Here is a 27,862-nt window from a genome sequence, read left to right as displayed (position 1 = left end):
GCATGTGTGTGCAGGGGAGGGTCGGGGAGAGCATGGGTGTGGAGGAGAGGATTGGGGAGAGCATGTGTGTGCAGGGAAGGGTCGGGGAGAGCATGGGTGTGCAGGGGAGGGTCAGGGAGAGCATGGGTGTGCGGGAGAGGATTGGGGAGAGCATGTGTGTGCAGGGAAGGGTTGTGGAGAGCATGGGTGTGCAGGGGAGGGTCAGGGAGAGCATGGTTGTGCAGGGGAGGGTCAGGGAGAGCATGGGTGTGCAGGGAAGGGTCGTGGAGAGCATGGGTGTGCAGGCACAGGGAGGTGAGGATGGTCTAGGGAGGGAGACTGCATGAAAAGCCAATGCCAGGGCCAGTCCGTAACAGGAAAGGGCTTGGCTGTTCCCGAGGATGCTGTTGGACTGTGAGGGGGGCTGCTGTCAGAGAGAGAGGGCAGCCTTCTTGCTCCATCTCTTGCCCATTCTTCTTCAGTGGCCCAGCCTTCCCAGGAAGCCATCAACCACACATGGTATGACCACTACTACAGAGGACGTGACTCCTACCTGGCTCTCCTGTTCCCAAACCCCTTCTACCCAGAGCCTTGGGCTGTGCCAAGATCCTGGACAGTACCTGTGGGTACAGAGAACTGTGACAACACCCAGGAGATATGCAATGGGCATCTCAAGCCAGGCTTCCAGTATAGGTGAGGGCTCAGGCTAACCTCCACTCTAAACTCCACTCTGGGTTTGTGTTCTTTCAACAATAGACAGGGCAGACTCCTAACAGACCACAAGTGCCAGTCCACAAGACTCCACAGTTATTTGGATCACTTCCTGGTGTTGGGGTGGGGAGGAGAAGGAGGAAAGAGGACACCCACCCGATTCATGGTTCTTTTGTTAAAAAGACCCGGGGGATAGATTCTTTGGGAACTTTCAGGGAAAATCCAAGGCTTTCTGGTTCCCTATATCTAGAGTTACCTCTTGCTCCCAGAAGAAGCCAGAGGAAAAAAGAAGAGAAGCCAGAGATGGTCTGTTCAGGATGATAAGGAGCAGGCTGTCCAGCCTCTAAAACGGACAGGATGGAAACTAGCTAGCTGAGGTGGCCATGGCTGCTTCCCAGCAAGGGTCTCCTTCCCAGGATAAAGCCCTGTTCCTTTGTCCCAGGTTCAGCATTGCAGCCTTTAGTAGGCTCAGCTCTCCAGAGACCATCCTGGCCTTCTCCGCCTTCTCAGGTAGGCCAGGCACCTAGCCGGTTCCGGCTAGACTGGCTAGATGCTGGAGAGGGAAAAGGGCTGGAGAGGGGAGGCGGAGGGAGGACTGATCTCACAGGAGTCAAGTGCTGCTTGGCAGTGTCGGGGACCAGAACATCAATGACATGTGCTAGACTTCAGACCTGGGATGGGGCTTGGGGCAAGTGTGGGAGAGACAGAGGCTCTGAAGGGGCTGCCAGTCCGTACAGCCTCTGGCACCTTCCTGCACCACTCCTTGGAACTGGCTACTCCCAAACCCTTTCATTCAAGAACAGCTCTGTTCAGAAGGAACCCTAGGGGAGACTCCAAGGTAGCCAAATGGGATAAATAAATTAGAATTTCCTAGTAGGTATATTGGAAACTAAAAAGAAATAGGTGGCTGAGTATGGTGACATATGCCTTTAATCTCATCTCCCCTATATCCTGGGAAGGCAGAAGCAGGCAAATCTTCAAGCCTACCTTGGTCTGCCTAGTTCCAGACCAGCGAGGGCTTTAGAGTGAAACCCAGTCTCAACAAACAAACGGCAGGAAACAAAGGCAATAGAAAGAAGTAACAGTTACTTTTAGCAACTGTTGTACTTAAAGTAAGTTCATGTTTCAAAATCAGAAGGCATTTGAGAGTCTCGGGTAGGACGCTTGCCTAGCGTCCTAGGTTGGATCTCTAGCACTCAATAGAAGGGGTACTGTGGACCACACCGGTAACCCCAACATCTGAAAGATGGAGGCCGGGGAATCAGAAGTTCAAGACTGCCTTCAAACATTTGATTGGAAGTCATTCTTGAGACGATCTAAAACATAAAACAAAGCAAGCAAGCAAGCAAACAAAAACAAAACGGAAAAACCCCAAACAAATAAAAACTGTGACCCCCTCCCCCATCCCCCTCAGCCTTTGGCCACTCGTTTGGTCTCACACTGCACAGATCTTAAATTGTTGTAGCCACACTGTGGGTGCTCAAGAGCCGGATGTGGCTGCTGGTTACTACAGCAGGTGCTATAGTCATCGAAGGTCTAGGAGGCCAGGACTTTGTCCCCATTCCTCTGAAGGGTGTCGGGAGGAAATCAGTGTCTGTGGGGTGTGGCCAGCCACTAGGAGGAAAGCTGTCTGTCTACCCATATGTCTGTTCTCACTAACCCAGAACCCCAGACAGTCCAGACATTTCTGGACTCTGTTTAGTATCCAGGACTTCTTGGAACATGGAGGGATATTACTATATTCTGTCTAGAGCAATGGTTCTTAACCTTCTTAATGCTGTGGCCTTTTAATACAGTGAGTGCGTCGTGTTGTGGTGACCTCCAACCATAAAATTATTTCATTGCTAATTAATAACTGTAATCTTACTACTGTTATGAATTGTAATGTAAATAGCTGATATGCAGGATATCTGATAGGTGACCCCCTAGGGGTTGTGACACACAGGTTGAGAACCACTGATCTAGAAGGCCCAGCTCCAGGAGAGGCTGGCATGGCCTGTGGGGCCAGTTGTGGAGTTTCCCGGTCAGCGTCTCCTTGCCTTCCACAGAGCCTCAGGCCAGCATCTCTCTGGCAGCCATGCCCCTGACAGTTATGATGGGGACCGTGGTGGGCTGCATCGTCATTGTGTGTGCAGTGCTATGCTTGCTGTGCTGGCGGCGCCTGAAGGGACCAAGGTGAGGAGGAGGCAGGTGGGACCGGGAGACCTTGTGNGNNGGGGGGGGGGGGATCCTCGCTTGCCTCCCATTCTCTTCTCCACTGTCACAGGCCAGAGAAGAATGGCTTTTCCCAGGAGATGATGCCTTACAACCTGTGGTGAGTGTACTGAGACGTGCTTCCTGTCGACACGACAGCAGCGTGGCCCTTCAGCGGCTCTGTGAGGCTCTGGGGCTGCACTAGTCAGGGGACTCTCATCTCTGCTAGTCAGCCCCCATCTTCTCAGGCTTTTCAGACATGACTCCTCTTTTTCAAATCTCCTTTCTCCTCTTATTCAAACTCTCACTGTAGAAGTCAGGGTTTCAGAGAGATAAGACCAAGGACTGGGAATCCAATGAGGTAGCAGGCCAGAGACCCAGAGAAGGGTCTGAAGGCATCTGCTGGTGGAATCCCTCTCAGTGGGGACAGGTCAGTCTTAGTTGTATTAAGGCTTTTAACTGACTGGACAAGGCCATTTCACAAGAGGGAATCTCATTGGTTTTGCCCGGACTGCTGCTATTTTCAAAGGGGCCAAAGAGGGCTGGAGAGATGGTTCAGTGGGTAAAACATTTTGCTATGTAAGTGTGAGAACTGGAGGTCTGGTGGGTACCACAGCCTGTCTGTGATGTCAGGGCTCAGAGGAAGGTAACAGAGTCTGAGGAGCAAGTTGGCTAGCTAGAACAGCCGAAATGGTGAACTCTAGGTTCATTTGAGAGACACCACCTCAGTGCGTAAGGTGGAGAGTGGCTGAGAGTGACCCCTGGCCCCAGCCTCACGTGACCACAGCTTCATACCTGCCCCTCCCCCAAGAAAGCTGGGAGGATTTTTTGCCCTAGCCCTTGGGAAGCAGAGGCAGGCAGATCTCTTCTGTAAGCTATAGGCCAGCCTACTGTACAGCTTGAGGTCCAGGACAGCCAGGGCTATTCAGAGAGACCCTGCCTCAGGAAAAAAGGGCAAAAGATTGATACTAGTTAAAGAAAAATCAGAGTCTGTCAGAGAAGTTGAATGTGAATATCACCATAGAACATCTTCACAGAAGCGTCCAGGATAACATTTACCTGTAATTCGGGTGCCACGCCCACCGGGCCACGGTGGTACACACACTCTCCTTCTCCAGTCCTTGCTAATGGCTTTCTGACAAACCATGTGAACCTCAGGAAAAAAGAGTATTTGTTGAAAAATACACTATAAAAGGGAAAGTGTCGCTTGGAGAAACCACGTGGATTGAATCAGGCCTGGTTGCTTTTCCTCTTACTGACTTCCTGTTCAGTTGATCCCATGTAGGCTGGGCTGCAGTTCAGAGCTAGAACATTTGCCTACTGTGTGCAGGCCCTGGGTTTGACCCCCCCAAACTGAAGAAACTCCTAAACAACAAACAATTAGCTGTGTCCAAAGGCCTTGGTACACTCGTGTACGGACTTCCTGTGTCTGGCCTGTCTCCTTTGCTGGTCCCCTTTTTCATTTTATCACACTATGGGTTTGGGGGACTGCTGGGTCTTGGAGAAACTTTCTGTTCCCCACAGGGAGGGGGGGGCAGGCCCTCATCTGCATGTCCGATGCCTGCCTTCTCCATTGCCTCATTGGGTAAGCCAGCTTTGCACCTGTCTCCCAGGACAGGGCAGGTCATGCACTCCCAATGCTGGGCTCTATTCTATTCCTTCCCTCTTCTGCCAGGCGGACCCATCGGCCCATCCCCAGCCATAGCTTCCGGCAGAGCTATGAGACCAAGAGTGCACGTGCACACCAGGCCTTCTTCCAGGAATTTGAGGCAAGTCCCGTGTCATCCTGTGTCTCAAAGAGGGAGGACCTGGACATCTGGGCTGGGCTGGATCTGCCTCGCAGCCTAACTTCTACCACTTACCCTGCCTGCTGTGGGGTGAAATGGGTTTGCTTCTGCAACTGGGACCTGCCTTGACTTCATAGGAACTGAAGGAGGTAGGCAAGGACCAGCCCAGACTAGAGGCTGAGCATCCTGCCAACATCACCAAGAACCGGTACCCACACGTGCTACCTTGTGAGCAAATGCTGGGAGCAGGAGGGAGGTATGGGTACAGGGTTGGAGCTTGGCCTTAAGGAGGGGCTGGCAACATGTGCTGCTTCCAAATATATATCATGTACTCTCTGCAGATGATCACTCCAGGGTCAGGCTGACCCAGCTATCAGGAGAGCCTCATTCTGACTACATCAATGCCAGCTTCATCCCAGTAAGGGCTGCCTGAGGCATGGGGGGCATCCCTGCTGGGCTTTTGCAGGGCATTGTCCTGTGCTAGCTATTGTAGTTGTCTGGAAGTATCACCAGGTCATGTTTTTTTAGGCTAGTCTGGCAAGAGGTCCACTGTGTGCCAGGCTCTATACTGATTGCCCAGGAGGCATACCTACAAAGAGGTCCATGGTGTTGTGTGTGTGTGTGTGTGTGTGTGTGTGTGTGTGTGTGTGTGAGAGAGAGAGAGAGAGAGAGGAGAGTTTTCAGTGTGACAGGTGATATGTCAGAGGTACAAGACAAGCATAGACTCAGGCACATGAAGGAAAGTTTGGCACACTTGAATAATCAAAAAGACCTTAGAGGAGGATAGATTTGATCTCTTGAAGGATGGATGGGATTTTGATAATAAATGGGGAGAAGGACACCCCACATAGAAACATCTAGAAAACAGCCAGACAGGAAGGCACAAGGGTCGGGTGTGTCTAGCAGAATGTAGAGTGGAGTGTCTGGAGTGTCAAGTGGTGGGATGTGGGTTTGGACTGGATGAAGAATAACTTGGATTATCACACTGAAGACTTTGATTCCACCTGCTCAGTAATGGCATCCATGCACAACATGAACAGAGAGAGAGAGAGAGAGAGAGAGAGAGAGAGAGAGAGAGAGAGAGAGAGAGAGAAGGGGAAGTATTAGTTTGGTTTTAGGAAGATTTCTCTGGACCTAGGCATGATGGCAGACACCTGTAATTCCAGCTTATGGGAAACTGAGTCAGGAGAATTGGGAGTTTGAGGACAGCCTGGGGTACATCGTAAATTACTGTCTCTAGAAAACAAAGTTACCCCAGGGTTAGTGGGGAGGCGGCTGGGTAGACTGTGTCTAGCATGTCAGGATCTTGCATTCCCATGCATGTTTTTCTCACCCTTTCTGAGTGAGACGTGGGTGGTGGCAGTGTCCTTCAGGTCACCCTCCAGCACCACAGTTCCTGTAGGTCATAGATGATCATAACCACTGCTGAATGTTTGGTGGGCCCGGCTGGCCAAGACACTGTCTGGTAACATGCCCCTCCCCTGCACCCAAACCTTAGGGCTATAGCCACCCACAGGAGATTATTGCCACCCAGGGGCCTCTCAAAAAGACACTAGAGGACTTCTGGCGGCTAGTGTGGGAGCAGCAAGTCCACGTGATCATCATGCTAACTGTGGGCATGGAGAACGGACGGGTGAGTGCCCTGCAGCTTCCCAGAATCACCACCAGGTGGCATATGTCCTCCTCGCAGGAGTGTCCTCCTCCCCCATCTTGGGGCAGGTGGGTAAGTTGGGAGTTGGTAAGGGATTCTGAGAGTCAGCTAAGAGGAGGAAAGTGGGGGACAAGTGGGTTCATGAGTTCCTGGGCTCTCCTCTGTCAGCCCAAGGCCACCTCCTCTGTGCTGTGCGTGGACAAGGCTGGCCTAGAGCAAACAGAGGTGGCTGAGCGTGTCCTCCTGTTGAAGCCATGAGGAAAGGCCAGACTCTTCCTAAGTCAGGGTTATCTAGCTTCCCAAGGGAGCCAAAGCCTCCGCAGAGCCCTAAGGGGGTTGTAAGGGCATTGGAGCATAGTCAGGGGAGGGAAGCTTCCGGAAGAGATGGTCTCACATCTGGAAAAGGATTTCATTAGAAGAGATGGTCTCACATCTGGGTGGAAGCAAAGAAAAGAATTTCATTAGAATGGCAGGGACCAAAAATATGGGTGGGGGTGGTTGAGACCAGATACAGTAGGGAACAGCCCTAACAAGCACCCCCCCCTTACCCCTAGGTACTGTGTGAGCACTACTGGCCAGCCAACTCCATGCCTGTCACCCATGGTCACATCACCATCCACCTCCTGGCAGAGGAATCTGAGGACGAGTGGACCAAGAGGGAATTCCAGCTGCAGCACGTGTGTGCCCAGGGAACAGGGTTGGTGGGAAGGGCACTAAAGCTGAGACTCCCTTCCTGTTCCCCATGGCCTGCTTCCTGATGAGAGCCATAACCTCTGGGGCATGGGATGGGATAGCATGTGGGGAGGGGGTCAGAAGACACAGTGAAGGCTAAAGACTGAGCCGAGATCACACCAATGGAAAGAAAGAGCGGGTCCTTCTACCTTATGCTGGGCTCAAAAATCCTCGGTCCCTCTAACCTCCTTCTCACTCCCACACGCTGTGACCCCTTAGAACAGGAAAAGCCAGAGACTAGAATAGCCCCCCCTGCCTGGCCATCTTTGGGAGGTAGAGAGACACCAAGAGACTAGAGGAGGATCAGAGGTCCACACTGGGGCAAGGGCATGGGGCTAATGTCCCGTACTATGAAGCAGGAGCTTGCCTCTGCCCTTACAGAGTTGGTGAGGAAGGTTTCTGAGGTTTGTAAGAGACCCTGGCATTCAGAAAATGAGCACAGCCCTCTGCCACCCTCCCCAGGGTGCAGAGCAAAAAGAGAGGCGCGTGAAGCAGCTGCAGTTCACAACCTGGCCAGACCACAGTGTCCCCGAGGCTCCCAGCTCTCTGCTCGCTTTTGTGGAACTGGTGCAGGAGGAGGTGAAGGCCACTCAGGGCAAGGGGCCCATCCTGGTGCACTGCAGGTGAGGGCCAGCGGCGTGGGTGGGTCCTGGCTGGCCTTGGGCAGGGGAAGGGAGCTGGGTTTCTAGGAGCCCTTTCCTTCCCATGCTTAGTGTTCATGGGCTGTCGCTACAGTGCGGGTGTGGGCAGGACAGGCACCTTTGTGGCTCTCTTACGGCTGTTGCGACAACTAGAGGAAGAACAGGTGCTCGATGTGTTCAACACTGTGTACATACTCCGGCTGCACCGGCCCCTCATGATCCAGACCCTGGTGAGGGCCCCGTGTATTAGGCTGGGCGGCTTAGACCCAACGGAGTGGGAGAGGGTAGGCGGCCTCACGAGAGCGGGTGCGGGGGAGGAAGTAGCTCATGGGAACATGCAGAAGAGCAAGGGGTGAGGGTCACACCTAGGCGGTTACCATCTTACCCCGACCGCCACCCGCCTTTCTGTAAAAGGAGAGAAGGCACTGGCCCCTGACACCCTTGGCATTGTAGACAACTCGGGACTCTCTAGCCCCACTTGCTACACCCCTGCCTGGTGGGTTGGGACCAGGGCCACTTCCCTCCTGGACTGAGGCCACTTAGCATGTCAGTGCCCTCTCTCTGCAGAGTCAATACATCTTCCTGCACAGCTGCCTGCTGAACAAGATTCTGGAAGGGCCCTCTGATGCCTCAGAGTAAGTCAGCTACCCTCAGGTCCAGGCGGGTGGGCACTGGTGTCCTGTGCTTCCCGCTCTGCTCTGGGCTGCCATGCGCTAGACCCAGCAGAGAGGACCGGAAGCAGGGGCTAGACAACCAAGCGCTTTCTCTCTCCTCCCTCCTCCAGCTCCGGCCCCATCTCTGTGATGAATTTTGCACAAGCTTGTGCCAAGAGGGCAGCCAATGCCAATGCCGGTTTCTTGAAGGAGTACAGGGTATACTTTGAGCCGTGGAGTGAGTAACCATGGGACAGTTCTCCCTGCCCAACCTCACCATGTCCATCTCTTTCCCAGCTCCTGAAGCAGGCCATCAAGGATGAGACTGGTTCTCTGCTGCCCCCTCCTGACTATAATCAGAACAGCATTGCCTCCTGTGAGTCTCACTGTATACGACGTTGATTGGGGTGGAGCAAATGCCAACTGTGAGACACACCCCCCCCCCAACCTCATCCTCATCATCTTCTCTCAGGTCATCATTCCCAGGAGCAGTTGGCCCTGGAGGAGAGCCCCGCTGATGACGTGCTGGAAGCCTCGCTCTTCTCTGTGAGCCGATGCTGAGCCTGCAGCCCTGTTTGACTATTTGCGCTTCCCTGCCTGGGGCTGGGTCTGGGTCCTAGGGGCTTATAGCACAGATGGATTTATGGTCAGGAGACTCCTTAATACCTGGGAACCAACAAACTGTGCTCTGCAGGGTGGGCCGTCTGGTCGCGACCATGTGGTGCTTACCGGCTCGGCCAGACCGAAGGAACTCTGGGAAATGGTGTGGGAACATGGCGCCCATGTGCTTGTCTCCCTGGGGCTGCCTGATACCAAGGAAAAGGTGAGGCAAGTGGAGGGTCAGTATGTGTGGCTCCAGCAACGAGGTGGGGAGAGGAGCAGTATATTGTGTTGTGTGCTGCTCAGCTAGGGCATGGGCATAGATTTTGGAAGCTGACTGAGAAGCCTGCTTTGGTCCTAGCCACAAGACATCTGGCCAATGGAGATGCAGCCTATTGTCACAGACATGGTGACCGTGCACAGAGTGGCTGAGAGCAACATAGCTGGCTGGCCCAGTACCCTCACCAGAGTCATACACGTAGGTGTTGAGATCACAGGGCTTGGGGCAGAGGGCAGTGACACGAGAATCCCATGCTGGCTTCCCTCTGTCACCCTCCCGGAGCACTAATGCTGGTCTTGCCCTTCCTCCAGGGGGACAGTGGGAGAGAAAGGCAGGTTCAATGCCTGCAGTTTCCACACTGCGAGACTGGGAGTGAGCTCCCAGCTAACACCCTACTGACCTTCCTTGATGCTGTGGGCCAGTGCTGCTCCTGGGGCAATAGCAAGAAGCCAGGGACCCTGCTCAGTCACTCCAGGTGCCGTCGACAAATGCCATGTGTCAACTTGAGTCAAAGGGTAGTCTCCCGAGGCTCTGTCTCCTCTGCTCCATTTGCAGGGATTTGGTAGGGCTCTCTCTAGCCTGGCTGGCCAATCAAGTGCCTAGCATTGTTTCCTAGTCCTTAGAACTAACCTTGGTTTCCCCATATCCCTGGACACTGCCCCATCCCCGGAGGTCCCACATCTAACTCTAGGTTACTTACAGCAAGGGCACGAACCAGCTGGGCACCTTCTTGGCTATGGAACAGCTGCTACAGCAAGCAAGGACCAAGCGCACAGTGGACGTCTTCAGTGTGGCCCTGAAGCAGTCACAGGCCTGTGGCCTTATGACCCCAACGCTGGTGAGAGGCAAAGAGGGAGGTGCTTACTGTGAAAGGGATCAAAGACAGGCAGGTGACCACTGGGTTACCCCATCCAGGTCACCACCAGGTAGCCCTGTGGACCACCATGCCCTGTCGAGAAGGAGCAGGGGTTAGGAGAGCCCTGGGGGCCTTCTCTGTCAGGTTTGGACAAACAGGTGAGGTCCCTTGCCTGTGTCTAACCAGGAGCAGTATATCTACCTCTACAACTGCCTGAACAGTGCATTGCAGAATGGGCTGCCCTGTGCTGGGAAGTGACCTGTGCCCTGCTAGGCATCACGTTCCAGCGAATCCACTCAGGCCTGGCTTCCCCGGGAGAACAGATCCACTGGCCTCATGCTGTCAAAGGGCGGAGTCCGGGAATAAAGAGATGTGGTCAAACTCATGGTTGTGTCTGTTCCTGCATCCTTCTATCTAAGGCATGGGCGACAGCCGGAGCTTGGCCTAGCTAAGCCTGTTGGCCTAAAGCTAGCATGCTTTTGACTATTCCCAGGAATTCCCTGTTCTCTAACCTTCTGCTTTTCTAGTGTATTCAGACATCAACCTTTCTACCTGTCTTAGTTAGGGTTTCCATTGCTGTGAACAGACACCATGACCAAGGCAGTGCTTATAAAGGACATGATTTAATTGGGGCGGACTTACAGGTTCAGAGGTTCCGTCCATTATCACCAATGTGGTAAACATGGCAGTGTCCAGTTAGGCATGGCACTGGAGGAGCTGAGAGATTTACTTCTTGTTCCAAAGGTAAACAGAGAACTGGCTTCCAGGCAGCTAGGAGGAGGGTCTTAAAGCCCATGCCCACAGTGACATACTTCCTCCAACAAGGCCACACCTCCAAATAGTGCCACTCCCTGGGCCAAGTATATTCAAACTACCACACTACTCCTAGCATCCTGTGGTGCTGAGCCCCACATCTGTGTCCCATTTACTCACTGTTTGCTACCCCAAATGTGATGGAATTACTAAATTTTCTCCATTTTTCTCATCTGCCACCTGACCCCCTGTCTATCTGCCAGCCTTCAGGGGGCTATCCTCAGTCATTGTAGGCTCCTTGCCAGGGTAGAGGTGTTAGAGCCACACTGTGACCCTTAAGTAAGGAACCAGGAGTGGTTCTGGTTGAACCTGCCAAGTTTCCCCAATTCCTGCACTGTCTTCCTTTCTTTTATACAGGCCACGCCCATGGCAGGAGTGGCCAGGGCTCTCATTGGCCAACTTGGTTCTTAGGTGTATGCAAGGGTCTGATGACTGCTTCGAAGGGGAATGAAATATGGGTCCTGGGAGGTCGTCAGTTTGTAGAATCCTAGCCTAGTGTGCATGCTATCCTGGTCCAGGGTTTGATCCCCCAATGCTGCATAGACCATGTGTGGTAGCCCACGACTGGAATCCCAGCACTCAGGATGTGAAGACCAGAGGATCAGAACTCAAGGTCATCCTCAGCTACATAGCAAGGGTGAGGCCAGCCTGGGCTACAGGAAATCCTGACTCAAGAAACGAAAGGAAAAAACTAAGTAACAAAAGGGGGGGGGGGTAGAGAAGCTCAGTGGGCTGACAACCTGGGCTCAATCCCTGGGACCCAGATGGTGATGGAGAGAATGGACTCCCACCAATTGGTCTCTGACTACACACTTATGTCATGTGCCCTGGCACATGTGCCCCCGCTACCCATTCACAAGATTTGTGTGTGTGCGTGTGTGTGTGTGTGTGTGTGTGTGTGTGTGTCTGTCTGTCTGTCTGTCTGCATGTATGTCTGTGTGAGGGTATCAGATCTTGGAGATACAGACAGCTGTGAGTTGCCATGTGGGTGCTGGGAGTTGAACCTGTGTCCTCTGGAAGAGCAGTCAGTGCTCGAGCCGGGCGTGGTGGTGCACACCTTTAATCCCAGCACTCTGGAGGAAGAGGCAGGCGAATTTCTGAGTTCGAGGCCAGCCTGGTCTACAAAGTGAGTTCCAGGACAGCCAAGGCTACACAGAGAAACCCTGTCTCAAAAAACCAAAACCGCTCTTAACCACTGAGCCGTCTCTACAACCATACCCACACACAAAATAAGTGTACTTTTTTTTAAAAAAAGTGGGGCTTTCTACTAGCTAGGAGCTTTCCCAAAGTGAAAATAGGTTCGTGTGAACCCCCTAGGACTGAACATTAATGTTTTCTTCAGTACTCCATTTCTCAGGAGTCCAAGGAGTTGGCCCCAGGATGACTCTCCATCCTGTGGGCAGGCTGGACACTCAGCTCTGAGTTGCACAAGCCCACTTCAGAAGACTGCTCCAGAGGTGGAATGGGGCCCAAGTGTGATTTTCCCACTTTGGCTGGGGACCTGAAGCAGCATGAATGGTGTGTGTGTGTATGTGTGTGTGTGCGCGCGCGCATATGTGTATGGGGGGTTAGAGCCAAGGTGAAGGCAAGGGGTAAGTGAGGGCAAATAGAGAGGAGTCTTCTGCTGTAGGTCTGTGTGGTTGTGGAGGGCCATCCTGTGACCTTCTTACAGGCTCATCTTGTACTTCTATCATAGCTGGAGTCCTGGAAACACAGCAGTTCTTTTGGCTTCTTGGTTTGACTGTGTAGCTTCTTCTCTGCTGGCCCTGCGGCGTCCGCAAGGATGGAGAGGGACTGATGAAGTGTTTGGGATAGAGAAGTAGAAGGTGGAGGGTACCTTGGCTACCTCCATGGTCTTCATGTCTCTGGTGTGGACCATGGGAATCAAACTGCTCCCAACCTGGTCTAGTTCTACCCTGGGGCTTGGCTCAGGGAAAGCTCTGGAGACCAGAGAAAGCAAAAGGACACGAGAAGGAAGCACTGCTAGCCCAGGCTGGCCTAAGAAGAGAGCTGAGACTTGACTTCAGTTTTAGCCATCACTGCCCTTGCTCTCCAAGGTCCTGGGAAGGATTATAGATGGAATCCGGCCCTTAAGGTGCTTGAGCTGCATCTGTAGCACTGGACCTCCAGGTGGCGCCAATCAGCCGACTCGCTGGCAAGCTCTGGCAACCAGTTGTGAGGAGGGCAGCCCCTCTGCTGTCCTGGGTCCGGGAGATCAAGGATCAGGGTGATCTCTAGACCTCAGATCTTATAGTCTACATGAGTTCATTTCCATGCCCTGTGCATCTGGTGGAATCTACGCCAGTTGCTTTGGTGTTGAGGAGTGGCTCCTCAATGAGGGGGTTCCTCCTCATTCCTACTACCAACCTGCGACCACTTCCTTCCTCCTTAAGACCTTCTTCTTTCCTTAGTCCGAATGGGTGCGGAGGAGGAGTGACCTGGGAACTAGTTCTGAGGCTGTCCCCAACAGCCATGTGACCTTGAACATCTCTTTCTCTCGGGTCTCTTTTTCCTTTAGCCTAAAATCTGGTAGTGGGGCTCCAGTCTGTGGAATTCTGTTTTTTGTTTGTTTGTTTTGTTTTTCTTTTCTTCCCTTCTCTGATGGCCTCTGGTCCCTTGAGACCCTGTGGCTGTTCCCAAAGTCAAGAGGAATTCGACCCCATAGGCTCAAGCTCTGGGACACCCTTTCCAAACAAGTGCAGGTCTCTGATGTGCTGGCCTTTCCTAGCTTTCTTTGCTTTCTTCACCGCCCCCCTCCTACCCCACGCCCCCGATGAAATTCCTGCCAGCTGGGAAGGAAGGAGGGAAGGGGAGCGAGCCGCAGCGTAGAAAGTTTCCTTGACTCCTCCTCTCAGCCCCCCCCACCCCACCCCCGTGTCTCCCTCCCTCGCCAAGCCCAGCCTGTGAAACTGAATAACGAAGATCACTCAACAATGCCTGCCCCTCTCTGACTGCACCGTCCCGCCGCCGCGCCCAAGCCAAGTCGAGCGGGGGCGGTGCCCACCGACGGCGCAGCCCTCCGGCCCGCCCGGGACCAGAAGGTGAGCCGCGCGCGCACAGCTCCGTGCGCTCGCCCGTCCGAGCGCCCGCCAGGTGCCCCGCAGCCCGCCGCCGCGATGTACAGCCCGCCTGGGCTCCTGGCGCTGTGGCTTTGCGCCTCGCTGTGCGCATCAGCGCGCGCGGGCAGCGACCCCCAGCCTGGCCCGGGACGTCCCGCCTGCCCGGCTCCCTGCCACTGCCAAGAGGACGGCATCATGCTGTCCGCTGACTGCTCCGAGCTCGGGCTCTCAGTGGTGCCTGCGGACCTGGACCCCCTGACGGCTTACCTGTGAGTACTCACCTGCTGGTCCCTGTTATTCGTGGCCGCCTGCCCCGCAGACACTCGTTTGGTGCCCTTGGACATACGCATCCCCAGGAGTGAAGGACTGGGAAGCTAGTCTTAGAACTTGGGAAACTGAGGCAAGAAGGCAGGAGCCTGGGCCTCCCTGCTCCCTTTCCCAGGTGTTTCTCCCCACCCCTATGGGCTTAATGTGGGACCTGGTGAAGTGCAGTGTGAACGCCAAGCAAGAAAGTGGTGTGTGTGTGTGTGTGTGTGTGTGTGTGTGTGTGTGTGTGTGTGATGGTGTGTGTGATGGTGTGTGTGTGACAGTATATTCTTTTGCTGTCCTCCTCAGCAGAACACTGCCCAGGATTGATGAAGGCAAAAGTTACTGCTCTGGTATGAGGTGAGGGGAGGGTGCCCTGGTAGGGCTGAAATGGATTCTTCCACCACAGCAGGAAGCGGCACTGCCCCACTGAGGCAGGGGGGCTTTGGTGAAGGGTCCACACAGCTCTCCTCTCTTTAGTTAGGGACTCTGCCAGTACCATCTTCTTGTGTGGAGGTCTCCTGCCCCCTCCCCAGGCCTCCCTGAAATCATGTCCCAGGAGGCTGTGTTAGAGACACTAATTTGTGGGCAGGCTTCAAGACTGAAAACCAGAGAACCATTTTTAGAGTCTGTGTTGGGGTGAGGTGGTGCACGAAGGGGACCCTATTGGGGGTAGCTGTCTCAGAATCGGGAGAGCCAGAAGTTGTAGCTGATCACTACCTGGGCAGGAGTGGGTGGGAGCATAGCCCAGACCACTTGGCCCTGACCCCTGCTGCAGGGAGAGGAAACCCCCTGGCCTCCCCTGCTATCTCTTAGAAGAAGGCGAGCAGGTGGGAAGATCTAGGTAGAAAATCTGACCAGAGCTCCCTCCGGCCTGAGAGAGACTCTCTCAGCTTTGGGGTCCTAGAATTGAGGATTGCTGAGGAAGAGGCGGCCAGGTTTGTCCCCAGAGGCTCGGCAATAGAGTTGGTGGGGCCAGGGTGCGTTGAGAAGGCGGTGTCCTGGTAAGAGTGGGGATCCTGAGCTAGCACCCTTTGTGGGGGTCCCTCCATATGGCGATTACCCCCCAATATCCTTCTTCACTCCAAAAGAAACAGTTGTGGGAACAGAGAAACACTCATATTCCAGAAGGACAAACCAAGTCCTGTACAGCCCAGAGGGTGATGGGAGAGGTGGGCACAGGTATTCACAGCAGAGCTGTGAGGGTGCCCGGCACCAAGCAGAGAGCAGCAGGTCTTGGCCCACCGCCGTCATCCCCCAAAAGGTCCATTTCTAGCAGTTCTATACATTAGAGGTCTATGACACTGTTTCTTTGGAAAACAGGGAAGATGGATTAAAAAGAGTTTAGAAATAACTTCTATTGAGTCTTTCAGGACAGCAGAAAAGAGGCCTCTTGCCCATGTTAAAGGAGCAGAGAGGACACAGGACCTTTCAGAGGGTGGCAGGTCAGGCCACATTTCTCAGCAACTAAAATTTTCTAGAGTAATCTGTGGACTTTTTTTTTTTTTCTGGCAGGACTTGGGGGTAAGGGTAGAGTTTCACTTTGAGGATCCAAGTATCCCCCATTCCACGGTGACAACAGCTCCGTGACACTTTGACCCAGTGCCCTCTGATATGTGGGGCGTCTTTGGGTTAGAAGAGGTGAAGGCTTCTGAGCTCTCCCTGAGCCTTTGTGAATGTCAAGGAAACCCTTGAGTTTCTGAGGGTAGGAGAAGGGAGGGACGGGTGTGGGTCCTAGGTGATGTGGAGATTTTTTTTCAGCAATATCCGCAGCGTGGCAGGGAGCTGGAGAGGCCCATCCTCATGCCTGGGCTGTGCAGGGGTCCCAGGTGGGTGGTGGAGGAGGGGCTTCTACTATCTGCAGGTGGCTCAGAGGTGGAGCCTTCCCTCTTTGCTTTCTCAGGGGAGCTGCAAGGACATTTTACACACGTGTGTGTGTGTGTGTGTGTGTGTGTGTGTGTGTGAGTGTGCAAGTGTGTGTATCTATTTTGGTGTACACATGTCTGTAGGTACATGTTTGGTGTGTGTGGAGGCCAGGGGTCAACCTCAGGTGTCACGTCTCAGGAGCTGTCCCTTTGGTTTGGTTTTGTCTTTGTTTTTTGAGACAGTGTCCCATGCTAATCTGCAGTTTATTGCATGATCTGGGCAGGGAGTCCCAGGGATCTGCTTGTATTCCCCACCCTATGCTGGGGAATGACCAAGTGTGTGCTACCATTCTGACTCTTTTTTGCATGAATTCTGGGGGTAGAAATCAGATCTTCATGCCTGTGCATCAAACACATCACTGTTCTGAGCTATATCCTTCTAGCTCAGCAAAGGCCTTTGAAGGTAATGAGAGAGAGAGATCGTGAGAAGGAGCCAGGCAGAGATATCTTGGGACCCTGTCCCTTCTTGGCAGTATTAAGACCTGCCCGTGGGCCACGGAAGACATCCTAGGTCCCTTTTAGTGCTTCCTTGACAGAATTTTGGTATAAAACTACGTGGCGTCTGCTTCCCACCCGGGGATAGTAAGGTCCCTTTCTAGCCAGTGCCTGTCATGAAGTGGCTGCCTCCACCTCCCTCCGCTCCTGTTCCAGGGGAGACCAGAAAGTCTTTATTTATTTGATACACAAGTCCAAAACACATGAACAGTCTGGGGCCCAATGCCAGCCCTGTTTGATCAAAGTTAGGAGTCATTCATTTATACACAGTACTTCAAGTGTCTCTAGAAGGGCTCCTCCCACACTCTCACTGGAGTGAAGCTCAGGGAAATTTGCTGGGTTTTGTGTGTCTCCCTGAGTGAGGCCTCTTACGGAAAGAGATGGAGAGGAATATGCCTCCGCTGGCTCAGGGGCACTGCAGTTCATGGGGACGGGAATGAGAGGTGTCCCTGTCATACCCGAGCACGTGCAGTCACAGGAATATACACGTAGCATGTGCTTGCTAGGCAAAGGCACCCTGAGCTGGGGAATCCAGGGATTTACGTGGAGTCTCTTGTTTGCCTTCGGCACTGAGAAATGTTGGAGAGTGTGTGTGTACCTCTGGCTGTAAACTCTCAAGGCTCAGGCACTGTGGGTTACCCCTAGGCATCCGTTTTGCTACTCACTGCTGCCAAAACGTTTGCTCTATGCCAGGCTACTCAAAGGGAATTCGCTTCCTTCAAGCCAGAATAACCACTGGGTTTGTGTGAAAGTTCAGGTGTGTGGGCGTGTTCGTGTGTGTGTGTGCCTATGTGTGTGTGTGTGTGTGTGTGTGTAGATTCAGGATAATCTCTCGCCATTGCTTAGGCATGTCTATAACCAGACAGATGGAGGTGGAGGCAGGGTATCATCAGAAGAACACAGGAAGGGCATTGATGTGAAGGGCAGTGCTAGCAGAAGCTGGGCACGTATATTGGTTTATAACTTGACCTGGTTTCTCCATCTATAAATGAATCTAATACCTGATTCAAATGGTGGCTGTGTGGCTTCACTGAGCTGGTGTCTGTAGGTATAGGGTCTGGAAGAGCACAGTGCTAATAGTGTTGTCACCAGGGAGCCAGGAGGCAGTTAGTTGTCTTGGAAGACTTCCTGGAGGCGGAGGTGCTGGAGCTAGTACTGGAAAGCAAAGCAGCCTTCTATGGGAGTTGTTCAACAGTCTCTGTATGCTGAGGGCTGTGTGTATGTGGCGGGAGAACACACTGCCACAAAGACAATGGTAGCGACCCTGGGGAAAACCTTTGCAGCTGCCCCCACCAGCTGGTAGGGTCTCAAGACTTCGTGGAATGGGAGGGGAGTGACCACGGGAAGACCATAGCTTGCTCTCCAGCTTGCCCCAGATGGGTTCCTGGAGGGACACGAGATGAGATTCACTTAGCATCAGCTGGCAAACACTGGCCCTGGGGAGGGTGTGTGTGGGTATCACTTTGTCAGCTCATTTCCTCATCTCTGAGGCTCCCTTCCTGGTCCAGCCTCTGCACTTCCGCTGTGATGAGGGCTATGTAGGTTCTAATCCCCAGTCTCACAGTGGGTGGGAGACCCCCCAGGTAAGTCCCAGAGTTTCTCTGGATCTCTGTGCTGGAAACCCTGGGTCCTTCGCTGCGGGGTGGAACAGGGAGAGCTCTGGGGAGAGGGCTTGGCAGCTGGTGCGTGCGGAATCTCGGAGGGAGAGAGAGAATTCAGGCAGCACCCAGACCAAGCAAGCAAGGGAGGGGTGGAGCAATTTCAGGAAGTGGGGTCCCCTGGGCCCTCCCTTGTTGAAAGAGCCTGGGGGGTTGCTGGAGGAGAGTGGCTGTGTGGGGGAGCCGTCACCCCAGTTCAAAGGAAAGGCAGGAGACAGCCTTAGGCAAAAAGAAAAAGGAAACCTCTGGGCTCTGGCGGCAGTGGGCACGGGCGCGGCTGGGTGGGGCACCGGCGGAGAAGAAAGCCTGGCTCAGAGGGAGTTGGCCCCCAGCCCACTCAACACCACCACCTTCCCCCTCCCATGGGCACGCTCTGGATGGTCTCTTGTGCCACAGTCTGCTTCCTGCTCTGGCCCAGGCTCACAGGTGACAGAAGATGACGGGGCACAGGAGAAGGGGCCCACATGGGTGCCACTGGGTATTGGTAGCTTATCAGGCTCCAGAGATCAACACCAGCAACCCTGATGTGGGCAGAGCTCTTCTTTTCTCTTCTCTTCTCTTCTCTTCTCTTCTCTTCTCTTCTCTTCTCTTCTCTTCTCTTCTCTTCTCATCTCTTCTCTTCTCTTCTCTTCTCTTCTCTTCTCTTCTCTTCTCTTCTCTTCTCTTCTCTTCTCTTCTCTTCTCTTCTCTTCTCTTNTCTCTTCTCTTCTCTTCTCTTCTCTTCTCTTCTCTTCTCTTCTCTTCTCTTCTCTTCTCTTCTCTTCTCTTCTCTTCTCTTCTCAGACAGTTTCTTTGTGTAGCCCTAGTTGTCCAGGAACTCATTCTGTAAACCAGGCTGGCCTTGAACTCACAAAGATCCAACTGCCTCTCCCTCCCGAGTTCTGGGATTAAAGTCGTGTGCCACCACCGCCCCACTCGTGGGGAGAGTTTTTAGCTCCAAAGTTTTAGTTTCTTAACCTAAAATGGAAATACTGCTTGTGTCTACCTAGAAGGGTTGCCAGGGGGAGCATGGCTCAGAGGGAGTTGGCCCCCAGCCCGCTCAGCACCACCACCTTCCCCCTCCCCTGGGCACCCTCTGGATGGTCTCCTGTGCCACAGCCTGCTTCCTGCTCTGGCCCAGGCTCACAGGTGACAGAAGATGGATGGGGCACAGGACATAAGAAACACGTGTAACACTTCTCACAAGCACTTTAAGTACGGGCACTCAAAGAGCATCAGCTGGACTTTTTTCTCTCTGCACTTCAACTGCAAGTGCCCCGAGAGGCCCAGAAAGGGCGATGATTGTAGTGCCAGAGCTTCATCTTTTGGGGCCCTTCGGAGGGCTCCTCCTTCCCGCTGACTTCTTTTTTCACTAATTCCCTCCACTGACCTTCAGGGAAAGGGCCTTCCAGGGATCCGGGCTGCTCCTGGGCTCCAGGCTGGGCAATGGAGGAAGTGACCCTGTGTTGAGCCTGGAGGAGCAGCCAAGAGTGCCTGATGGGAGACTCTCCAAAGAGGAAGAGTCTGGGCTCTCAGGTCAGGCTGCCTGGAGAACCTGGCTTTCCCCCAGAACCAGAAGACATTTTCATGGGTATTGGCCTCAGGACAGTGGTGGGGTGCTGGGACCCGGGCTTGGGTCTCTCCCCGAGAGTGCCTGGAAGGGCCCTTTGCCCCTCTTCGCTCACCCCTGTTGGGTTGTGTGACCTTAGGCTAGTAACTGGCTCTCCCGGGAGCAGAGCCAAGGACAAAGAGTCCTTCTGGGGCTTTGGTCACCTTGGGAAGGTGCAAGAGTAGGAGGTGGGGGCCATCCCCTCCCTCTTCTGGAAATAACTTTCGTTAGCCAAACTGAATAGACTTATTGATTTAGGGGCTCTCAGAACTGTGGGAGCCCCTTTGTGCTAAGTAAGGAAATGGCAAGCCCCAATTTTTAACAATAATTTGGGTCTCTCCTGCTGCCCTTCAGACATGGGAGAACAGGTCCCAGGAGGAGAAAAACAGCCGAGAAGCCAAACTTGGGCAGTGAGCGAAGAGTTATTTTGGAAGCAGTGAAAGGACATGGTGGGGGGAAAGCTCAGGGCTTGGCACCGAGCCCCCCGGAGCCATGCCAGAGCAGGCCACAGCGGGCTGGTGTCGGGCGGGCAGGTGGGGGCTGGGCGGGCGGCTCAAAGACAAGGTACCTCCAGAGGAGAGGTTTTCTTTGTGTCCCTTCCCAGTCCTCTCAGCTGCCAGGCTTTTTCTCCTCCAGAGACCTCCAAGGGACTTGTGGCCTGCATCTAGATCAGAGGCCCCTCTGACTAATGGAAATGTGGCCACTGTAGCACTTACGTCCCTGGCTTTCCACCGCTCCCGTCTGCTCCTAGGTGCAGCAGCGATGTCTTACTTGCTACAGTTTTCAGTTTTTTTTTTTTTTGTTTGTTTGTTTGTTTTTTGATTGTGACCTTACCCCGGAAGTACACCAATTCCCCCAGGAAGGGCTGTGTCTGGGGCCTAGTCAGGATGGCACCTGATGGTCCTGGAGAGACTCGTTTAGGGACCTGCCATCACTCCTAAATCAATCACAGCAACTGCTGGCACGTCCTGGTTAGTCGCTCCATGGCAAGAGCTGCTTTCAAGCACGTTACCTGAAGCATCTAGAATAAACCCTGGGAGGGAGGGGCTTTCGAGAGGAGAATGAGGGATTTGGAGTCTGAGATCTCTCGCTGGTCCCCCCCCCCCCCGTGCCTTGCCTCGGTTTCAACAGAGCAAGCTCTCCCTAACCCCTTTGGATAATACTGCATAGGGGTCAGATCGGAAGGGCTCTGAGCTCCAGCAGGATGGGCTGAGTTCTGAGCATGTTAAAACCCAGCTTAAGCAGCCCCAGAAGGCCTGTGTCCAGTCTCCTCAAGGTTGTGATTCATTTCCATCTCATCCACAGGGCATGACTTCTAGGGACCCGTCTGTGGTAGCTGATGGAAGGGGAAGGTTTGGGGCTTCGGTGCAATGGAAGAACTGTAGCTGGGGAGGGTGAGACCATTTGCTGTAGCAGACATTATCCTCAGTGTCGTCAGCGACCTACTGTGTACTGAGACCTACTGGGTGCAATTATGGGAAATGGGGCACTGAGGCAGATCTTCCTAGGAGCAGTCCTCAGAGAACCGATAGTGAGGTTGGCAGGTGCTCCGAGAGAGACGCCTGGTGCGGTCAGGGAAACCCTGGAGAAGAGGCGGCGGAAACCAGGGCACTTGAAGCATCTTCTCCACCAGCAGAAGACCCTGCAAGAGAAGAGAAAGCCTCGAGCCCTAGGAGAGTATCCAATCAAGTCCGGGTTTCTTTGTGTTTGTTTTGATTGTGAGGCAAAGTTTTGCCGCATAGTCTAGGCGGGCCTGGAATTCACAGTCTTTCTCTCTCAGCCGCCAGAAATCTGGGCTTACCTGGATCCTTCCTGATACCCAGCATACACTGGTGCTTTGCTGCACATTCCTGACTGCCTCTCTGTACAGCTCTCAGAGGCCGGAGATTCCGTCCAGAACAGCGCTTACTAAGCGCCTTTCCTCCACAGGGCACACATGTAAAGCAAACAAAAGGACTGGAGGTGTTCATCAGCTAGGGCTTATCAATTGTGCTTCTCAGGCCGCAAGCACTGCCAACCAACCCCAGGCAACATCTGGCACATCTGGAACCACTGCTGTAGAAGGAAAGAACTCCTTCCTTGTGTGTGTGTGTGTGTGTGTGTGTGTGTGTGTATGTGCATTCACCAGGGACTGGGCCTTGTACATTGTAGACGAGAACCACTGAACTACATTTCTAGCTTTTGGCTTTTAAATTTAATTTGTTTTTAGGTATATATTTGCTTCACTTGCATGCATAGCTGTGAACTGTGTATATGCCTGGTGCCTATGAAGGCTAGAAGGTGGCACTGAGTTCTCCATGATTGGAGTCACAGACAGTTGTAAGCTGCTAGGTGGATCCTGCGAATGGAGTCTGGGTCCTCTGGAAGAGCAGCCAGTGTTTTTAACCAGTGGCTCACCTATCCAGTCCCTGTTTAAAGCCTAAGATGGTCTAAAGCTTCCCACCCTCTCCGAGTAGCCTCCTGAGAGCATGGTGCCCACGCCCAGGGTACCAGTGTGTTTCATTACGTCTGCCGGCCTGTTTCTGTAGTTCTAAACTGGAAACAAGCACACCAGGCTCTGAGACAGACATTTGTAATTCAGCACGGTGCTTGGCACACCGCCATGGCTGACACGAGGCAGTTATGTAGTGAGGATTCTGGTGTTCCCTTGGGAGAGGCATTTGGAAGGAGAAACTGAGTCTGTCTGTCTGTCTAGGACTTTGCTAAGGGTGATATCCAGAGGGTTTGTTTGAGAACAGAGTCTCTCTCTCTCTCTCTCTCTCTCTCTCTCTCTCTCTCTCTCTGCCACTTATCTGATCCCTTTTGGCCTTAGAGGTGTTGGGGAAGGTGGACGTGTCCCCCAGATAGTATCCAGCCTGAGGCAGGTGGCAGCACACAGGAAGGTGCTGAGTGGCTCCTGTTGTACCAGTGTCTGAATGTGGTCTCCAGGGCCAAGGCCAAAGCCAATGGCTAATGCAGGGGAAAGAGAGGAACAGTGTGGGCAGATTCCTCATCACTGCCTCTCAATCTAACCCTGTAGACTGCTGGGCTCTCTGTAAGGGGCAAGAGTGTGTCCCCTTATTCAGGAATAAACAGGGGAATCAGAGGCACAAGCCCCAGCCAACCGGGGTTGATGGCAACTCCACTGTGACTTGGGATTTGGACTGCACCCCACCTGTTACCACCGGCTCCTGGGAAGCAGGCCCAAAGCGGCTGCTGCTGAAAGGTCTTTAACATGGCCTAGAGGAGGGAGCCTCTCCGTTCTGTGGCTTCTTTCTGATAGGTCTCCAGGCTTTTCTGGCTTGCTCTGTGTTCCCCAGGCATGCTAGGGGGCAGGAGCGTAGGCTGAAGCCTAGCGACATGTGAATTCTGGTGACACTTCTCACCCTAAGTCATGCAGTAAACACCCCTCCCCATCTTGTTAATGGCCAGTAAGGGAGCTACCTGAACTCACAGGCTGTCTTGGGGAGTAAACACTCACTCACTCATTGACTGGCCGGACACAGACAGAATGCTTGCTCCCTGAGAGGCTCTACATGGGGTTGAGTGAACTTCCCATGTGAGGACAAGACCATTACTATCTCATCTGAAAGGATGAGGCTATGGAGATACACATGGGAGGGAAAGAGCCAAGGTGAGCTTGGACTCCTAGTCCATGCATGGTCTCCTCTGGGCCCGAGGCTCAAACAGGCTGATAAGACAAACACAAATAACGCACACGCCTTCTGGGAAGTGAGAAGTGCGGTAGGCGGGGTCAGATAACCACATGCACTGGGCAGGCCGGGCAGAGGACAGGCTCCGCTGAACTAACCAAGGTCTTATGTGGGAATCCCCCTGAGAGGCAGTTGTGGTGTGAAAGAAAAGCCACAGGCCCTCGAGTGGATGATCTATGAGGACTGTTTGCCAGGTAGTGTAAGTCTCTCCCTGCTGAGCTGTAGGAAGCAAGAGCCTGCCCAGGGGAAGTGCTTTTCACACAGGGAATGTGACTTTATTTTCTTTGAAAATATTAGGTATTATTAGAAACCGTCTGCGTGAGTCTGTCTTTCTCCAAGTCTGAGTCCGTCTCTTTGATGGGGCTTTTTTTGCTATCAGATTCAGAGCTTCACGGCCTCAGAAAGAAGGGGCTCTTAACTCTGATATCCTTTCACTTTAGACTGGGAGGGAGTCTCCTGCAGGCCCGGTCTACGATCCCGATCCCTGGTCTCTTTACTCAGGTTCCGGTCAGACTTCCGCCTTCACGCTTGCTTGCAGGCCCATAATATGGGTTTCTACCTGCAGGGGGCGCTCTGGATGGGGCCGCGGACAGACAGTCCACCTCTAGGTATTGGGTCTTGGCTTCCTTCCTGCCAGCTCTAGATCTGGGGCAGGGAGGGTGTTTGAGGATGGGAAGGCTGGATCCAGTGACCAGGTATTGCAAGAGTTGAGGCAGGAAGGGCTGTAAACAAATCCCCTGCCTTTGTGGTGGACCAAGCCGAGGAGGCAGGGAGGAGACAAGGAAGGCAGGCAGCCATTGTTTAGGACAAAAGCAAGAGAGAATTGGGGCAGGACCCGGGCTCCCACTCTGCTTGTCTGAGGACAGGTAGGTACTCAGAACCCCAGAGGACTGGAGTCAGGTACCTCTGACTCCACCTTGGACCCAAATCCTCTAACAGAGTTACCTGGACATCAGCGTGTGAGTCACCAGTCACTTGCCACCTATGCACAGCTTTGAAGGGCTCTAACTGGGGTCAGCACTCTGCTATTGCCACATGAGAGGTTTGGAATGAAGAGGTTTTCATTTTTATTTTGCACTGGATCCTGCTAAGTGTGCAGCCCCCTTGGGCTCTTAGGCCATCAGAGCCTCACACTCTGGTTTGTAGGGATGGTGTGTGTGTGTGTGTGTGTGTGTGTGTGTGTGTGTGTGTGTGTGTGTATGAGTGTAATTTTTTACCTTGACCTAGCCTCCATTTCAGAATCTTACTTAGTTTATTAATTAAGCATGGGAATGTCACCAACAGTAACAATAAAGTAAAATGGAACAATGAAAGAGACCTCACAGATGCCGGGACCTGTGACCCGGTAGGCACATTGCTGTCCCTTTGCCAAGGTGGTGGCCCCTTCGGGTCTGATGGTTGGGGGATGGAAGGAAGGGACATCTGTCTGTGGGATGCAGTGGTGTAGATGTGAGCTTTTGTCCAGATTCGCCAGAGGGGTCTAGGATTAGAGAAAGACTGGGCATCTCCAGGTTGCAGGTGATCTTTAGTTTAAGAACAGCACCTGCTGGTTGGGTGGAGGTGGCACTTGCCTTTAATCCCAGCACTAGGGAAGTAGAAACAGGTATATCTCTTGAGTTCGAGGCCAGCCTGGTCTACAGACAGAGTTCTAGGACAGCCAGGGCTACACAGAGAACTGTCTCAACAAAACAAAACAAATGAAAATGAATGGCATCTGCAGGGGCCCGGGGCTATGAAGTATGCTGGACTGAGATGGGCAGGGGTGCACATGCAGTCCAAGTGGGATAGGTTGAGGGCTCTGATGGAAAGGCATTTGTTTAGTGGGAGTGAGGGAGAAGGAGAGGAGAGAGGGAGGGAGAGAGGGAGAGAGGGAGAGTGAGAGAGGGAGAGAGTGAGAGAGGGAGAGAGAGAGGGAGAGAGGGAGAGAGAGAGGGAGAGAGAGAGAGGGCATCCTGTATTGCAGACTCCATCCAAGTGCCAACACACTTGGTTAAGGGCACACCACCCCCCCCCTAGCAGTCAGTCTGTCTGGGTTTAGACCCTGACTCACTACTCAGGAAAAGAATCTTGTTAGCTTCTTCCTATAAAATGGAATTAATAATGATACATACCACATGGGGGTTGTGAGGACCACTGACACATCATAACCAGTTAGTGGACATTAACAATCATTCCGTTTGTTTCAACCAACAAATATTTCTTGAGTGTGTACTTGGTAGCAGGCAAAGCTGAACTAGACCATGGCATTAATTCTCAGTATTAGTGGTCCTTTCTTATTAAAGGTTCTAACTTTCTGCAGTTTCAGTTATCCGTGGCCAAACAAGGCCTGGAAATGTTACCTGGAAAATTCCAGAAATAAATAGTTGATCGTTTAAAATCGTGTGACATCCTCAGTAGCATGATGGCGTCGTGCTGTCTCCATCTCAGCAGAGCTCTGTCTCATCCTGTGTTCAGGGGTCTGTGCTGTGTATGCACCTTCTTGATAGTCACTCAGTAACCCTTTGCTGCTCAGTTCAGCTGTGAGGACCCTGCAGGGCGAGCAGGCTTTGTAACCTTTGCTTTATGTAAAGATGGCCCCAAGTGCAAGAACAGGGAAATTGCCAATTCCTTTAAATTAAAAAAAAAGTATAATAAACTTCTTTTAAGAGAGAATGTATGCACATTCACTTAATTTTTATTATAGTATATTGTTATAATTATCCTGTTTTTTGTTTTATTGTATCTTACTGTGCCTAATTTATTAATAATGTATATAAAACATGTCCGTAGTATATAGGCTTTGATATTATATGAGATCTTAGGCATCTTGAAATGTATCCCTCTTGGATAAAGAGGACACTGTGTAATAGACAGTCCCTAGTCCCCCCAGGGAGGAAGGCACTCCTGAGCTTCCAGATGTGGGAAGCCCTCCATCCTGGCTGCCTGAGCTTCCAGATGTGGGAAGCCCTCCACCCTGGCTGCCCGACCTTGCAGGCTCACCCTGCTCTCCACTGGGTCCTCCTTTACAGTGCCCGTCTTTGCAATGTGAAGGGATCAGTAGGCACCCTCCGCTTATGTCTGCAGCTCCCCTGACCCTACCTGTCTGGAATGTTAGGTTTGTTCTCTCTTCTGTGGAACTGGAACCAGGGGTCCTAGGCTGGAATCTACCACTCATGCCTGTTTGTCTTGGCCAAGACCCAGATCTCCTTGGGCCCATTTCCTGCAGGTAATAGTTCCTTACCCCCAGATGTTATAGAGATAAATAAGGATGCAGAGGAGCTGGGGAGAGGTAGTGTAAGAGACCCAATGAGAGGGGACTTGGTAGGAGGACCCAGCCTCAATTCTCCTTTCAATGTTCACTCCCTGAGACTTGAGATACCAAGGGCTAGGATAGGGTATGACCATCATTTCTCTCTCTGTCTCTCTGTCTCTCTCTATGAATCAATCTCTCTCTCTCTCTCTCTCTCTCTCTCTCTCTCTCTCTCTCTCTCTCTCTCTCTCTGACACTATGCCTAAGTGTTCTGAATGCAGAAGCCCAGGGTACAGATTCTTCCCCCATCTGCCCCACATTCACCTGACATATTAGCATGGTAGTGCAAGGGTACCATTTTGGGCCCAGGGACATGCTAGTGGTAGAGTTAGCATTGGCACTTCCCAGCTGGTCAACTCTCGAATGACTGGTATTGATGGACAGGTGGCCCTGTAGCTTCAGATGGTGGGGAGGGGGTCAAGAGTGTAGCTACAGAGGAACATCTAGAACTTCTGGAACTGGGCCTGAAGAGCCCACCTGTTGCTTTGCTCAGCTCTAACTGGAGTCTACAGATGGGCAGGACAGATCATTCAACACCCTGTTTCCACTTTCACCACCACCACACACACTTGCTTTGGTATTTGAGAACATGCTGGAAAGTGCCTCCTAGTATTTCTCCCCCCCCCCACTGGCTGTGATGGCCCTGTCCCCCAAGTTTATCCTCTTTCCCCAGCTTTCCTATTAGACTAGGGAGAGAGATATCAGCTAGTCCCCGCTTTGCTAGTAACAAAGGCATCAGTGAGATGGACCAGGTTGCTTTGTTTTGTCTAAGAGGAATATGGAAGCTTTCAGAGATGCCATCCACAGGACTCAGCATCCCCCAGGGTCTGCCCACTGATGAAGTACCCGAGAACCTCTTTGTTTCCACACGACTGTTCACATCCTTGTAGCATCAGGCTGCAGCTAGCATGGGGGGGGGCTTACACAAGTGGCCTCATCACATACATGTAAAGG

At 52.8% G+C, this 27,862-nt stretch overlaps 2 protein-coding genes and 1 long non-coding RNA gene across 5 annotated transcripts in view; 2 read left to right on the top strand and 1 right to left on the bottom strand.

The window, feature by feature from the left end:
* Positions 1–10,467, top strand: part of LOC110321545 (receptor-type tyrosine-protein phosphatase V) — a 24,002-nt gene extending 13,535 nt beyond the window's left edge. Inside the window, exons 19-38 of the mRNA XM_021197843.1 lie at positions 462–672; positions 1,133–1,200; positions 2,739–2,865; positions 2,957–3,004; positions 4,559–4,652; positions 4,808–4,898; positions 5,012–5,088; positions 6,169–6,303; positions 6,876–6,998; positions 7,516–7,676; positions 7,789–7,924; positions 8,262–8,329; positions 8,479–8,566; positions 8,645–8,723; positions 8,820–8,893; positions 9,042–9,170; positions 9,309–9,425; positions 9,539–9,702; positions 9,930–10,065; positions 10,270–10,467. Coding sequence (XP_021053502.1) covers positions 462–672; positions 1,133–1,200; positions 2,739–2,865; positions 2,957–3,004; positions 4,559–4,652; positions 4,808–4,898; positions 5,012–5,088; positions 6,169–6,303; positions 6,876–6,998; positions 7,516–7,676; positions 7,789–7,924; positions 8,262–8,329; positions 8,479–8,566; positions 8,645–8,723; positions 8,820–8,893; positions 9,042–9,170; positions 9,309–9,425; positions 9,539–9,702; positions 9,930–10,065; positions 10,270–10,341 — 2,198 coding nt within the window. The 3' untranslated portion in view covers positions 10,342–10,467. The remainder of the gene's footprint in view (positions 1–461; positions 673–1,132; positions 1,201–2,738; positions 2,866–2,956; positions 3,005–4,558; positions 4,653–4,807; positions 4,899–5,011; positions 5,089–6,168; positions 6,304–6,875; positions 6,999–7,515; positions 7,677–7,788; positions 7,925–8,261; positions 8,330–8,478; positions 8,567–8,644; positions 8,724–8,819; positions 8,894–9,041; positions 9,171–9,308; positions 9,426–9,538; positions 9,703–9,929; positions 10,066–10,269) is intronic.
* Positions 5,813–10,023, bottom strand: LOC110321546. Its single transcript, XR_002380533.1, has 3 exons — positions 9,943–10,023; positions 8,625–8,845; positions 5,813–6,429 (listed from the first exon to the last, which is right to left on the bottom strand). It is a non-coding gene; the product is annotated as an uncharacterized LOC110321546 (long non-coding RNA).
* A 3,396-nt stretch (positions 10,468–13,863) lies between the features above and the next one.
* The window catches only part of Lgr6 (leucine rich repeat containing G protein-coupled receptor 6), a 121,899-nt gene continuing 107,900 nt past the window's right edge, over positions 13,864–27,862 (top strand). For 2 of the 3 annotated variants that reach the window (XM_029539190.1, XM_021198354.2), the window contains exon 1: positions 13,864–14,224. In XM_029539190.1, the coding sequence (XP_029395050.1) occupies positions 14,013–14,224 (212 nt within the window). In that variant the 5' untranslated portion in view covers positions 13,864–14,012. Of the gene's footprint in view, positions 14,225–23,732; positions 23,814–27,862 lie in introns of those variants that run through there. The other variant, XM_029539189.1, reaches the window with a different exon arrangement.

This window comes from Mus pahari, chromosome 5 (assembly GCF_900095145.1).
Source record: "Mus pahari chromosome 5, PAHARI_EIJ_v1.1, whole genome shotgun sequence".
Lineage (NCBI taxonomy): Eukaryota > Metazoa > Chordata > Mammalia > Rodentia > Muridae > Mus > Mus pahari.
The sequence above is the reverse complement of the archived record's forward strand: the minus strand, read 5'-3'. Positions and strand labels throughout refer to the sequence as shown.